The sequence below is a fragment of the Psammomys obesus genome, unplaced genomic scaffold, assembly GCF_907164565.1.
Source record: "Psammomys obesus unplaced genomic scaffold, mPsaObe1.curated_primary_1811, whole genome shotgun sequence".
Taxonomy (NCBI): domain Eukaryota; kingdom Metazoa; phylum Chordata; class Mammalia; order Rodentia; family Muridae; genus Psammomys; species Psammomys obesus.
The window spans coordinates 7361512-7375808 of NW_026593286.1; the positions used below are offsets into that span (position 1 = coordinate 7361512).

Below are 14297 nucleotides of genomic sequence, written 5' to 3' on the forward strand. Positions count from 1 at the left end.
AGTCAGCAGAAGCAGGATCTCTGAGATTCAAGGCCAACCTGGCCTACACAGTGAGTTTCAGACCTTCCAAGGCTGCATAGTAAGACCCTGTCTTAGTGAATGTTCTATTGCTGTGAAGAGACATCATGACCATGGCAAGTCTTACAGAGGAAAACATTTAATTGGGGCTGGCTGACAGTTCAGAGGTTTAGTTCGTTACGCAGTAAAAAGCCTGGCAGAACGCAGGCAGACGTGGAGCTGAAGAGATAACAGAGAGTTCTACATCTGGACCAGTGGGCAGCAGGAAGAGACAGTGACACCGGGCTGGCTTGAGCCTCTGAAACTCCAAAGCCCACCCTGAGTGACATACTTCCTCCAACAAGGCTACAACCTCCTAATAGTGCCACTCCTGGTGATCAAGCATTCAAATCTATGAGTCTATGGGGGTCGTTCTTATTTAAACCACCACAGACCCTGTCTCAAAAAACAAAACAGAGCAAATGTACAATATGGTGTAATTTTTACTCATTGACCAACCTCTCCTCATCCCTGTTCCTCATCCTCCCCAGCCTCTGGTGACACCGCTTTCTCTGCTCCAAGGATTATGGACTGAACCTTCTGAAACTGTGAGCCTGAGTCAGTCTGTTTTCACCGAAGATGCCTTACTTGATATTTGATGACAGTAAAGACAGGGGCTGGAGTGATGGTTCAGCAAGTAAGAGCAGTGGCCGCTCTTCCGTAGGAACCGGGTTCAATTCCCAGCACCCACATGGCAGCTCACAACTGTCTGTAACTCCAGTTCCAGGGGATCTGACACTCTCACACAGACATACATGCAGTCAAAACACCAATGGACATTAAAAAGAAAAGTACCTGAGGTTGAAGATGTTCTCATTGTTAAAGGGTCCGAGGCAACGGATCTTTGCAGGAACAAAAGTACAAGTCACTGCAACAGAATTAGTGATTTCCATGCGAAAAAAATCAAAGATTTAAAAAAAAAAAAAGTACATATGTAGAGGAGGGGTGGGAAGGGATGAGGAGAGAAGGGCATGTTCACAGTGACCAAGATAGAAACTTAGCAGCCGAAGCATGAAGAAGTATGGCCCCAGTGGGCATGTGGGGAGAGGACACAGACTGCTTTAGGCAACAGAAACACAAAAAGGAAATATACGTCTCACTACCTGCTCCTTTCTCTGTGTCCATAAGAAATAAACAAGAAGGACTTGGCTAGCTAGGCTTAGTGGCCCACACCTTCGGTCCCAGCACTCAGGAGGCAGAGGCAGGTGGATCTCTGTGAGTTCAAGGTCAGTCTGATCTAAATTGCCAGTTCTAGGACAGCCAGGAGAGACTCTCTTAAAAAAAAAAAAAAGAAGGAACGAAAGGAAGGGAGGGAGAGAGAGAGAGAGGAAGAAAAAAGGAAGGAAGGAAAGAAGGAAGGAAGGAAGGAAGGAAGGAAGGAAAGAAAGAAAGAAAGAAAGAAAGAAAGAAAGAAAGAAATTTCCCTTAAAAAAATGAGTTGGTGGCTGTGACTTTGAGCAATGTCAAGGGGATTAGAGGTGGCATCAGAGATGAGAAAATGTGCTGGATTTAGATAGAGGCCAACTCACTGGCTCAGCCCAGGAGTCTTCTACCTCAAGACAGACCTCTCTCAGCTCCAGCAGAAGCTGAGGATGAGGCCAGTGGTGTTAAAGCAGGAGCATTCATTCAGTATCTATATGATGTCTGGAGGCTTTACGCAGTGGGTAGGGTGGAAGCGCCAAAGGTCCTGGTGGGCTTCCCTCCCACCATGGGGACCTTGTTAACAAAAACCGCAGGATTCGCTCCTGCCCTTCAGCAGAAGGGGAAGCCTTGGATAAAGTCTGTTTTCCAGAACCTTCATCGTGAAGGGCCTCCTCTGGATCCTGTAGCCTTTCAGCACCAGGACAGCCATCAGGGTTGAAGAATATTTTTGTCTGCATCTGCATGTTCATGAGTGTCCAGATGCCACAATAGCCAGGAGCAGCAATAGGCAGGACATCGAAGGTTGGAGCCAGGAGCCTGTGAGGGAACTGGCCACCATCATGACGGCAAGAGCAGGCAGGTTACACACAGATGTCTGAGCACCTAGAACTTCCTTCTTTGAACTAGGCGGTCAACTTTACAGGAAGGGAGAGGAGGGGAGGGGCATTCTAAGCGCTGCTGTCCTTGCCTCAACAAGAAGTGTGTAACACCTTTCTCTCTGTAAGCTGTCCATGTGACCACTCTCAAGGAGGCTGGACATCTTGAGCCCCTGCTAGTAGCTAGCTTGGTCCACCTGGAGGGCAGGAAAAGGGACTTCCCTTGGAGACTTGGCAGAGACTGCAAAGCTGGGACTCTCTGACCACTCATGGGAGTCATCTGGGCTTGGGGACAGAAGTGTGACCAAACCTGGGATTTGGAGCAGAGGTGAGACAAGCAGCTACTGTGTGAACGTGAAGGCTCCTCAACCCATCTTCCTCTCCTGGCTTCTCCTTCCTCAGTTTATCCTGTCTTTCCCTTCCTGTTAAGGCTTCCTCTGCGGGCTGGTATCCTGCTGCTATAATCAGGATGATATGAGCATCCCTCCTTTTCCTTTCCTCAGACTCTTTAAGGGAGACAATAGCAGACAAAGGGAGACAATTATATCCATTAGGGACAGAGTCTTTGGCTGAGTTGCTGGGGTCTCTTGGCCCTCTTTCTCCACCTGCTCTTCACTGGTTTTGAGAAAGGTGCTGCTGTCTGTCTTGGACAGGCTAGGTTAAGCTAAGGCAAGGGTAATTAGCAAGTGTTTGTTGATTGACTGAACTTGTGACCCCAGCTGGAAGATGAGGAAGTTGGCAGGCTCTTTAAAGGGGTGTGGCCACTCTCTGGGCTTTATTGGGCTTCCTTAGGAATCAGGCTGTCTCTGGTGACCCTGTGACCTCCTCTCCAGACACCCCATTCCCCACTTCCTGTCCCAATTCTTTCTCAGCATGGCTGTTTCCCTTACCCTAACCTTCCTTCTGCCTGTGAAGGGCAGTACCTGTGTCCAGCCCTTGATCTGCCCCATCCACCGAGTTGATCTGTGTTTAGAGATGAGCTGGAGGAACATCCAATGTTTTTTTTTTTTTTCTTTTTGTTGGTCAACTTTCAATATGATGTTCCTGTTCAGTGTGTTTGTTCAAGGAGACCTTTGAGCAGCTCCTATTCCGGGATGACTGGCTTCAAGCCTCTGCTCTTATTCCCTGCAATCCTTGGACCTCAGCTACACAGAGACAGCCCCACCCTTGGCCTTAGAGACACCCCCACCCCTGACCTTTCTGAATGTCAAGCAACCCTTGTGTACGAGAAGGCCACTAAAGCTGTTCTCTGTGGCTCTGGCCTCTCTCCTCTCCTTGCCTCCCTGCCTGGCCCAACTTAAGCTCCTACATAGGCAAGTCTGTCTGTCCCTCAGAGAGGGTGCTGAGCCTTTGATGGCTGAAGGGGTGAATGGAGCAGCCCTCAGGAGAGGATGTGGTACGTGGAGCAGCTCTTTGGCGAGCAGTCAGAAGGCCCTGCTCTCTGCCCGAGAAGGAGCTGCTCCTGGAGCTCTCTTGATGCCTGGTTCACTCAATGAAGTTGGAGGTATGTGCTTCAGGGTCATCCCTCTAGAAGGAGACAGGGACCCCACCCCACCCCGAGCTGCCAAAGCTTCTAGCTTGCTCTTGAGGAAAAGCGGGCAGGACAGATCAAGGTGGTGATATCAGGCTTAAGAAACCCCTGTGAAGGGTTTGGTTTTTCTGTTTGTTTGTTTTGTTTTGTTTTTAATGTATGACTTCTCAGGTTTCAAAGGGATGTGGGGAGCTAGGGAGAGGGCTCTGAACCACAGGCAGGCCTCTGCCTGACTGCTACTGAGACATTCCATCTTCCCAGGCTTTAAAGAGCACTTACGGGAGGCAGGACAGTGGCAGTTTACAAAACTTTACCGAACGTCTTCACTCATGTATTTGACTCATGAAGAGACATTTAAGCATTTGAAGAGCAAGCAACAGCAAGGCATATTCTTTTTGCAAAAGAATATACGAATCGGGATGGTACACACCATTAATCCTAGCTGTATGGTGAATACACACATACACACACACAAAGAGAAAGAAAGTAGTAAAAGCAGGAGGTGGGTGAGCCCCGCTCTGAGCAGTGGCAGGCCTGTGTCAGCCCTTTGTTGGGTTTCCAGACCCAGGCTCTGGGCAACAGGGTGAGTATGAGGCATCCGTGTGCCTCCTGCCTATCACGCTTCCAGCTGCCCTGTTGTAATGCCCTGGTCTAGATGCTCTCTGCCTTGCCCTGTAGTCAGACTCTGGCTAGGGTGTGGCCTCACTTAAGGAAGGTCTGCTCAGGGTCCTTTCTTGGCTCCTAGGGCAGTTTAGTCTCTATGTCCCGGTACAGAGAATGTACTTGGTGGTACCCATCTCACAGCCTGGGGCGTGTGGGGGTGGTGATCAGAGACAGTGGGCGTGGGGGGATGGCTATCACAGATCCTTCAATGTCTTTGCTGAACGCCAGGAGCCTGAGCTCTGGAGGACCCTTGCTTCCCACAGAAGCCGATATTTATTCAGGGAGCACCCGTGTACCAGCATGAATCACCCAGGCCCACCTTAGGGAGTTTCTATTCCTGCAGACCCATGAAAGTCACAGCATGCACCATCTATAAAAATAGCCTTGCCCTGACACTCGGAGGGGCCCCCTGGCTCCTCCTGGCACAAGAGCTGCATTGCCAGGCTGCAAGTCTGCCTGACTTTCCTAATTATCTGGAATGTGTGTGGGCCCCCTGCTGAGTACCCTGCAGGGGCTGGCTCAGCTTTCCTTTGAAGAAGGGACCCAGGGAAATATCCTTGCAGACCTGTGTGGGTCTGACTTAAGCCCCGCTGGATTATGGGGCCTTGCTCATATTCATGGTCTAAGTAAGATGCCTTTCATTAACCACCCTCTTCTCTGGCCAATAGTTCCCTGTCCTAAACCAAAAGTACCAGATGTCCTGGTAACACCTTTCAACTGGCCTCTGTTCTTGGGTGATGTGCTTGAGGGAATGACAGCCTACACTCATCCTCCATCTTCCACCCTCTCATTCTTGGCTCTTTTATTTTTTGGAAGCTGAGTGAGTGTCCAGCTAAAGGTACAGAAGAGAGTGGACATCCACTCTGCAGAAACTCACTGTCCTCGCCCAACATTTTAGTTCTGCTCAGAGGGGTGTGGGTGGTGCTGAGCCCCTTTTTATGCCCCTGAGGAAGAGCCCCTAAGCCAAACAGGTTAACTTTGGAGCTGCCTGGGAGTCTCTGGCCCCACCCCTGCACAGACATCCCCCCCCCCCAAGGAAGTTCAGGCCCAAAGAGGGGAAGTGGCTCTGCCCAGAGCTTGCAGGTAGCTGGGTCCTGGAGGAGAAATGACACCTCAATGCTTAATCAGCTGCACTGGACCACCTACAGGTAACAGTCTCTGGGACATTTAGGGAAACTGAGGCCCAGTGCCTCTGGCCTGACCTTGCTTTCCTGAAGGTCTGGGCTCTATCCACACCTGTCCTAGATCAGTGGGCTTCCCTAGGTAGCAGGCCAGTAAGCTGCCCCTGAATGCACTCCTTGATGGCTGCAGCCTGCAGCAGGAAGACCTGGTTTGTCCCTGGTAATGGGTGACATTTTTCTACGAACCCTCAACTTCCTCCTGATCTGAGTCAAGGTTGCAGGTCGGGGTGGGGGAGCTCCTCATGAGCAGCGCAGGAGCCTTCCCCAGCGCTCTTGGCTTGCGTGCCACCAGCCTCCCCTGGCCCGAAGTCCACTCCCCCGAAATCTTGCTGGGAAATCACCAAGCACCGGAGATTACATGTGCTCAGGAGTTGTTCCACAACCCTGGGCAAGAGGCTCCTGATGAGCCAGGGTGTGTGTGGGAGCTTACCAGCTGTGTCACTTGCTTGCCTCAGTTTACCTCTGGCGGGGGCGGGGAGGGAGTGGTATTAGTCTCTTTATTTGGCTCTTGAGGGCACTAAAGGACGGGACCCTGGGGAGCAAACGGTCAGCTTGGACTGCTATCCTCTAGCAGGGATTGTCCTTGAACTGCAGCCAAGCGTCTCCTAGAGAGCCTGGTGGAGAAAACACCAGCATTTAGAGCCCTGAAACTTCTGGATTCTTCCTTGACAGTGAGGACAGGTCAGGAAATGTCTGGCTTTATGCCGCTCACAGTGGGGGCGAGGTGGGGGCAGCGGCGTGCAAAGAACCCATAGCCTCTCGGAGGGTTCTTCTCATCTCGTTTGCCCCCCTCGGGGCTCACTAGTCCCTGCAATCCATCAGTCTGCCCGCCTTCCATTCTTTCATTAGTAGGACCCTCTCAAGGACCAGTTCTTGTATGAGTTGGTGATACAAAGGCAAACAAGACAGGTTCTCGTGATGGCACCATCTCTGGACAGCAGGGTCATCCGTCCTGGTGCCCAGAAGTGATTCCTGCTAGTCCCCCCTTGACCACAGAGGGCAAATCCTATGGGATGCCAGGAATGTGGCTGTCTGATTCGAGTCCCAGTTGGTCCCTTTCTGCCCGCTAAACTTTCCTCTCCTTTTAGCACTTAGTCTGTACCCCGGACTGACCTACAACTCTTGTGTTGCCTAGGCTGGCCTTGGACTCATGGCAATCTTCCTGCTTCAGCCTCCGGGGGCGCTGAGATTACAGGCCGGAGTCACTGTGCCCAGCCGACCTTGGGCAGACTGTCTGAGCCTAGCTTTCCTCATTTGCAAAAGGGACACAATTTCCACAACATCCAAGATGGATCCCGCCCCCTCTGTGGAATACTTAGCACATAGCCGATCAGATCGCTGGTCTCTTGAGCTACCCCTCCACCCGCCCATCCACTCAATCCTCATGGTACCTCTCGGAATCAAGGAGATCCACATGCTTTGTCTTGTGCTTGTCTGTGTGTATACACTTGTGTACATACATGTGTGTATGTTTGTATGTACATACTCATGCGTGGGGGGTGTAGGCCAGAAGTCAAGGTTGAGTGTCTTTCTTAATTGCTTTCCACTTTATTTTTTGAGTCAGGGTCTCCCGTTCATGACCAGACTGACTAGTCAGCAAGCCCCTGTCTCTGTCTTTCCAGACATGGGATTGCAGGGGCGCACCTAGTTTTCGTGGGGGTGCCGAGGATCAAACTTGAGCCCTCTCGCTTGTAAAGTGAGTGTTTTGCTGGCTGAGCCTCTCCAGTCCCGCTTGTGTCCTCGAACTCTGGTTTGCAGAAGCCCCGCTCAGGCACAGTCATTTCATTTCTACTGCTTTTGGGTTGGTATTTACATTCTAACCTGGTAACCCCACGGATACCAGAGCTTCAAGCAAAGAAACTGGAGGGGCTGGCACTGGAGGGGGGGGGGCTTGGACCCCCTCCAGCTGAATTCCTGAAGCTACAGCAGCTTTGCTCTCTCGTGATCTGGGGTACCATCTCAGTCTAGCCCCTAGGGGTCTACAGCAGGGGGTGGGCACAGATGAGCTTGCTGAGGGACGTTTTCTTGGCCTGCAAACGTTCTTGGGTGTGCTGTGCTTGCCACCTGGGAGGTCTGGAAAACGCAGGCTGCTTTAGGGAGAGGAGAGCCTGATGGTGTTGAGCCTTACAGCTCGGATTCTCCGTCTCAGCTGTGAAGATGCAGTTTCTGCCCTGCCCCAATGTGGCAGGTGGGGGAAGCCCCAGGCACGGGGGCGACAGTCGTCAGAGTTCATATTCCTGTGTGGTGACGCTGGTGGTGAGAGCCAGTGTGTCGAGGCTGACTCCAAATGCCCAGGCCTAAGCAGCATTTTACGGGCAGGAGAGAACAGCTAGAGCAGCCGGCTGTGGTGGCGCATGCCTGTAATCCCAGCACTTGGGGAGGCAGAAGCAAGTAGATCTCTGTGAGTTCAAGGCCAGCCTGATCTACAAAGCACAGCCACGGCTACACAGAGAAGCGCTGTTTCAAAAAACAAAACAAAAGCTAAAGCTTTGTCCTCTAATAGAGCCAGAAGCGAACTAAAGCCTGGGGCCAGTGCTTTCCAGGGGGTGGGTACTCTTTCTCTTTATTAGGCTTTTAGAAAACAACAGTATGCTGAGGGAAGACTCCCTTTTAGGGCTACAAACAAACGAAAACATCCTGCAGCGAGACCCTAGTATATGTGCGCGTTCTCTCTGCAGTATTCTGGATAAGCAGGCCTCCTGATTCCGCTTGTGTACATCCAGTGACTGGGCGCTCGCTCGCTCACTCACAGTGAGGCCTCTTTGCCCTCAGAACGGGCAGGTGCCCTGGTGGCCGCTCTTCCTCTGGCTCCCACGAAGTAACTCTGTGGAACTTGTCCTGAGTTCCAGAGCATGGAGTCTCCCCTCTATGGGTGGGTCGGGAGCTCAGCTCCTCCTATCTGCTTCTCCCTGGTTCTGCAGCCCTTCACCTGCGCCGCGGCCAGCCAGCCTTGGGGCCCAGGGTGATGAGGGCCAAGAAAGGCTGCCTCTGTTTCTCTTTTAAATGGTGTCAAGGTAGTCTTAGCTTCCCTCGTTTCTTACTTTCCTGTGCCCAGGAAAGAATACCTAGGAATTCTCATTTGCTGCAACTCCATCTTTGATTTTGCACGTCTCTGCTCCTTTCCAATAGCTCAGCACCATGCTTCCGATTTTTTATCTCAGACTCAGGTTGTTTAAGAGACTGTGCTAGAGAATCTTTGAAGTGAAGGAGAACGTGTGGAAAAGGCATTTCCGTGTCAGTCAAGGGGGAGTGTGTGAACAGCTTTGCTCGCAGTGCTGCCCTTACTCAGGAGTGGGATGGATGGCGAATGAGACCCTCCTGTCCACAGAGACTCCCTTGTTTCAGAGTTTGCTCTCTGTGCTGCTAGCGCTCCTGCGAGCCGGGCTGGCCAGAACTCTCTCTGCCTTCTCTATTTGATTAATGATATTTTTTTAGAGTCAGTCCCCACGGTCGCTAAATACAATTAGTTTTCCATTTCTCTTACTTTGCTTTGCATTTCTGGCACATTCCCAGCATGTATTTCTTCGCTGTGCTCATCAGAACATAAATTGATTGTTTCAAATTTCATTATTTGTCATAGCCATTACCATCATAGGGTCTCTGCTACCCCAGCAGTTCTTTTGACTAGAAAAAAAAAATTTTTTTTTCCATTTCTTTCCTTTTTTAGCATACTACAAGCCAGATGAACCAAGGTGAAACCATCTTTTTAGTATGCCCAGACCTTCTCATTTTCTCTGTTTCTTATCCATAAAATAATATTTAGACTTTGAAGTGAATGCTTCTTTTCACAGAGGATATTAACATTGAAATTCTTGATTGTGTTTGTATTAACGTCAGCAGGATTGGCCCCTTCTATACGGAGACTGTTCTTTTTTTCAATTTCAGTTTCTATCATAAAATTTCTTTTCCTTTTGTCTTTTTGAAGTAGATAAGATCATTTAGCCTAAATATCAAATCAGAAAAAAATTAAAACTCAGGTGTCTGCATTTATGTCTTTTAATAGCTCACTAAGCTTTGAGAGAATCATATATTAGATATCATCACTCTCACCAACTTTCTTTCTTTCTTTGTTTCTTTTGAGATTGAGTCTCAAATAGCCCAGGTTGGTCTCAATTGAGGTCCTCCTGGCTCAGCTTCCCGAGTGTGGGGATTACAGATATCTGTTACAGCTATCTACCCTTGTACCTTGGCTACTAAAAAGAAAAGTTTAAAATAGTGGATAAATTTGAAATTTTGTGAGGTTGAGTCCACCCTGGTTTACATAGTGAGCTCTAGGCTAGCCAGAGCAACATAGTGAGACCTCTGCCGCCAAAAAAAAACAAACAAACAAACAAACCAAAGGTTCTCTGTGACCTGGGAAGATAATGCCCCCTCAGCTGAGGGGCTGGGAAGTTCAACGTGTCTCTTTTCATTTTATGTGACCCTCACCCCCTTGCCACGCCCTGAGTTCATCCAGACCACACTTTGTTTCAAAAGCTATTTTTATCATTTTCCTTCCGTTTCTGGCACTTGGTAAAATTTGTACAGGCTCGTACATTGTTCCCATGTTTTCTTGTATTATTATATTAATAATATACATGAGAAGTAATACATAAAAAGGCAGTAATTTGAAAAGCGACCTGTCATCCAACTGTTTTAGAGTACAACACTGTCTGGCATATGGAAATTTTTTCTAGTTTTTTTTCTCTCTCTCTCTCTTTCTGTGGGTTTTTAAAAATCACAGTTGCAATCATTCTGAATGCATAATTTTATAGTCTGTGGGTTTTTATGTAACCTTGTCAGCATAAACATAGCATCAGAAATTTTCCATTGAGTGGATTTACTGTAGTGAGCTCAACCATTGCTTACCATTTTCATGTGTGTATTTTTTTTATTATTAGGAACAAACGCCAAAAGAACGTATTTCTCTACATACTTTCCTTCTTGTACATAGTTTGTTTAAAGTCTAAGAGTTACTAAATAGAAAATGAATAGGATTTTGTGACTTATGATTAAGCAAATATTGTAACTTGTGTGCCACGTACCGGCTTGCATACACATTTGAGTATTGGTGAGTCCTTGCTGGCTTCTCCAGCTTGGCAACATTTATCTCTCAGAAAAGCCTCCTCTGTGTCCTTTGTTCATCAAGCATCTCCTAATAGAGAAAGGACATTGTTTACCTAGAATATTTGTTGCACTTTGTTTTATCCAGGATATATTATTTTATCTTAATTTTAAAAAGAAAATTTCTATTCTGCAAAGCTGTGTTGTTTTCTTTTTCTTAAAATTTTTGAAAATTTATTTATTTTATGTGCACGAGTGTCTGTCCCCGTGTGTGTTTGTACCGTACGTGCCAGGCGTGCTTACAGCGTTCAGAAGAGGACTTCAGATCCCTTAGGGCTGGGGTTACAGATGAGCGGGGGCTGCCGTGTGAGTGTTGGGAATCGAACCTGGGTCTTTTGGAAGAGTAACAGGTGCTCTTAACCATTGAACCAACTCTCCAGACCCTTCCACCCTTTCTTTTCTTTAAGTTTTAGGAATTGTACCTCAGGCCTTGTCTTTTACTTTTCAATTATACTAAATTGACCAAGAGCTCCCTTCTAGTGACTTTTATAAACAGGTTGTCTGTTGAATTTTCATCTAGCTTTATCCTCTGGTTTGATTATTGTCAAATACAATTCCTTGATGAGTCTGAGTATCTTTAGCTGTTTGTTGTCAGATAAAGACCTAAGTTAGTTCTTACCAACGTAATCTAATAGTTTCAAACCACTGATTGTACCTTTACTATTGATTTTTTTTTTTTTTTTTTTTTTTTTAGGGAAGTGGGGTGGGGGTGCCTTATTTAATCTTATTTCTGCCAAATGTCTTAGTACATTATCTGGGCTATCTGAATGCTGGTGTCTGGTTTCAATAAGAACGCTTTTATTATTTTACCATTAAACACAAAGTTGCCGTGGAGTCAGCAAATTACTCCTTATCATTCTAAGAAGTGCTTTCTATCCCTTCATTTAAATAACTGTCATGAGAAACTGTTTGTGTAAGCAGACGGCTTTTCATTTCCACTTTAATAATGTGATCCACTATGTTAGCACATGTCTCAGTTGAAACTAGTTTATATCTCTGCCTCAGATCTGAATTAGCCAGGGTATTTATAATCCTAGTGTACCGAAGTCTTCCTGCTAGCCTCTCAGTTAGGATGCCTGCAGCCATCATCTGAGCGCTGGTTTTTCTCTTTTGTGCTACACATATTGCATCTGGTACTCGGGCGAGCGTTGATGGCAGACAGTCATTAATACTCTCTTGTGTTCTGACAAAGTTCATAGCAAACGGGAATCACCAGCTGCTTTTCTTTGATGGCACACTGTTTCTTTCATGATTATTCATCTAATGGAGGCTTCTCCTTCTTGCCCAGTAGTGATTGGTATTGTGCTTGGTATCGGTGCTTGGTACTGTGAGTCTTCAGCAGTGTGAAGGTTTTGTGTGGCTTACACAGTGGATGTTTCTTGCAGCAATTATCTTTTTCTTCTCCAAGCTTAAAGTCTCCTACTTCTAGATGAATGTTTCCATTTTCTTTCTTGATCATAGGTGAGGACTGCTTTAGAACAAGGCGTGTGTGGTCCAGTGTAGTGTCGGCCCCCGACCCACCCATTACTCTTCTGGATTCTGCTATTTCTGTTTTTAATCTTTATTTCCCCAGTTTTCCTGGGACTCTTCCCACACCCTCATTCTAAATGCTCAAGTGAATTGCCTAATTCACTTCTTTACTTTTCTCTCCCTTTTTTCTCTTAAAACAAAATGAAACAAAACAAAACATAAATTATAGTAGCCAGAGCAATATGTTTGTCTCCAAATGGTTTGGGCTGCATCCTGTGAATTAATTTTTTTAAAGCAACAAATCAAAAACTTCTTGCATTGTAAGCATTTTGTCTCCTGGCTTTCACTTTATTTTTAAACAGCCAATTATTTTTCTTCTATACTATTTGTATATACTTTTTGAATATAGGCAATACAATTTCTGGCTTGGTTTTTTGTTTATTTGTTTGTTTTGTGTTTTGAGACAGGGTCTCACTATGAAGCTTGGCTTGTCTGGAATTCTTTGTAGACCAGCTGGCCTCAACCTCAAAAGAGATCCCCCTGCTTCTACCTCCCAAATGCTGGGATTAAAAGCATACACCACCATGCCAGGCCTACCTTGTATTTTTGATGGGTGTTTTATTCTTGCTAGATAGATAATCCATTTTGGCGAATGTTTCTTAGAGCTACAAGGATTTAAAAAAAATAGGTTACTGATTGTCTTAAGACCAGACTCAAGGGTCTGGAGAGCTGGCTCAGAGGTTAAGAACACTGGTTGTTCTTGCTAAAGGTCCTGAGTTCAGCTCCCAGCGACCACATGGTAGCTCACAACCATGTGGTGCACAGGCAGGCAGAATGATGTATAAATGATAACTAAATAAATCTCTAAAAAAGAAACAGACTCAAGAACGACTAGATAATATCAATCAAATTCTTTAATTCTGTGTGTGTTTAATTCTAATGTGTGTTTTTTCTGCTTGGCCCGTTTGAATCTGTTCAAGTTTCCAACGCCTTTTGCCTTGGTTAGCACATCTCTAAATCCCGTCTTTATATGCCTCTGTGTCGTGCTGTCCCTGCATGAGACTGCAGCGCTGCTTCAGTTTTATCTTCCTGTCCTTCTTTATTTCTGTGTTTGTGTTGCTGGGGCACCTAGGGCCTGTGCATACCGGGCCGGTGCTTTACCACGGAGCTGTACCCCCAGCCTGTATTTCCCCTTTATTAGTAGAAAATAGCCCTTTCACCCCCTCTTTTGAGTATATATATTTTATAGCATGTATTTGTTTTTTGAAGTAGTAGGCTTCATTATGCCAGCGTTACCACGATGTTCCCTCCGAGCCCCACTCCCCTCTCATGCCCACTGCTCCCCCAGAAAACAAACTTCTCAGCGCCATGACCTTATTCCTGAGGCTCTGTGCCGGTTCTGCCATTTGCTGTCAGAGCTTGCTTCTGCTTCTCTTTTTCTCTGTTGTCACAAGACTGTGATGCTGAACACTGTGTCACTTCTACATCTTGATTAGAGCCGAGTCCAGTAATATTTCTGGGTTTTGTTGTTGCTGTTGTTTGTTTGTTTTATAGGATTCACTATGAAGCCCTGGCTGGCTTAGAACTCACTATGTAGACCAGGCCGGCCTTGAACTCAACACCCGCCTCTGCCTCCCAAATGCTGGGGTTAAAGGGGTGCTTCACTGTACCTGGCATGAATAATGGTTTTTAACTGAACTGAGAATGCTGGGATGTTTCATATTGATCATCTCCACGCTCAGTTTCTTTTCCGGTTATACTCGCTCTGTGCTACATAGTCTGATGGTTTTGTCTCTTTATCTTCTTTGGTGATTTCAAAGATAAATGTTCTGTTTTAGCCACAGAATTTAGTAAATGCCAATCATTCACGCTACTGAGTTTCACTATGACATTTTAGCATACATATTCATGTATTTTGGCCATATTCATTCCCATTACCTCACACATCCTGCTTTTCCCCTTCCTCTTCTCAATCAGTCCCCCTTCCGCTTTCACAGATACCGATTTTTAATAATCAGTGGTTTCTTTAAGGTTCTTAAAAAAAAAATTCTACCGTTGACCTAGTGAGATGGCTCAGTGAGAAAAGGCTCTTGCAGGCAAGGCTGGCACCCTGAGTTTAATCCCAGGTGACCCACACGTCAGAAGAGAACCCAGCTGCATACATTGCCTTCTAACCCCTATACACTCTATCCTCTATATACTGTGGTACATGTATACACACACAGAGAAGAAAGAAAGAAAGAAAGAAAGAAAGAAAGAAAGAAAGAAAGAAAG

At 46.7% G+C, this 14297-nt stretch overlaps 1 protein-coding gene across 2 annotated transcripts in view; it reads left to right on the top strand.

Annotated features, from left to right (window-relative positions):
* The first annotated feature begins 2295 nt into the window (after positions 1 to 2295).
* The window catches only part of Gpr55 (G protein-coupled receptor 55), a 23219-nt gene continuing 11217 nt past the window's right edge, over positions 2296 to 14297 (top strand). Inside the window, exon 1 of one of the 2 annotated variants that reach the window (XM_055616953.1) lies at positions 2296 to 2403. Coding sequence is in view for 1 of the 2 variants with exons in the window: in XM_055616951.1 (XP_055472926.1) it covers positions 3429 to 3579 (151 nt within the window). In the remaining variant the exon portion in view is untranslated. Of the gene's footprint in view, positions 2404 to 3321; positions 3580 to 14297 lie in introns of those variants that run through there. The other variant, XM_055616951.1, reaches the window with a different exon arrangement.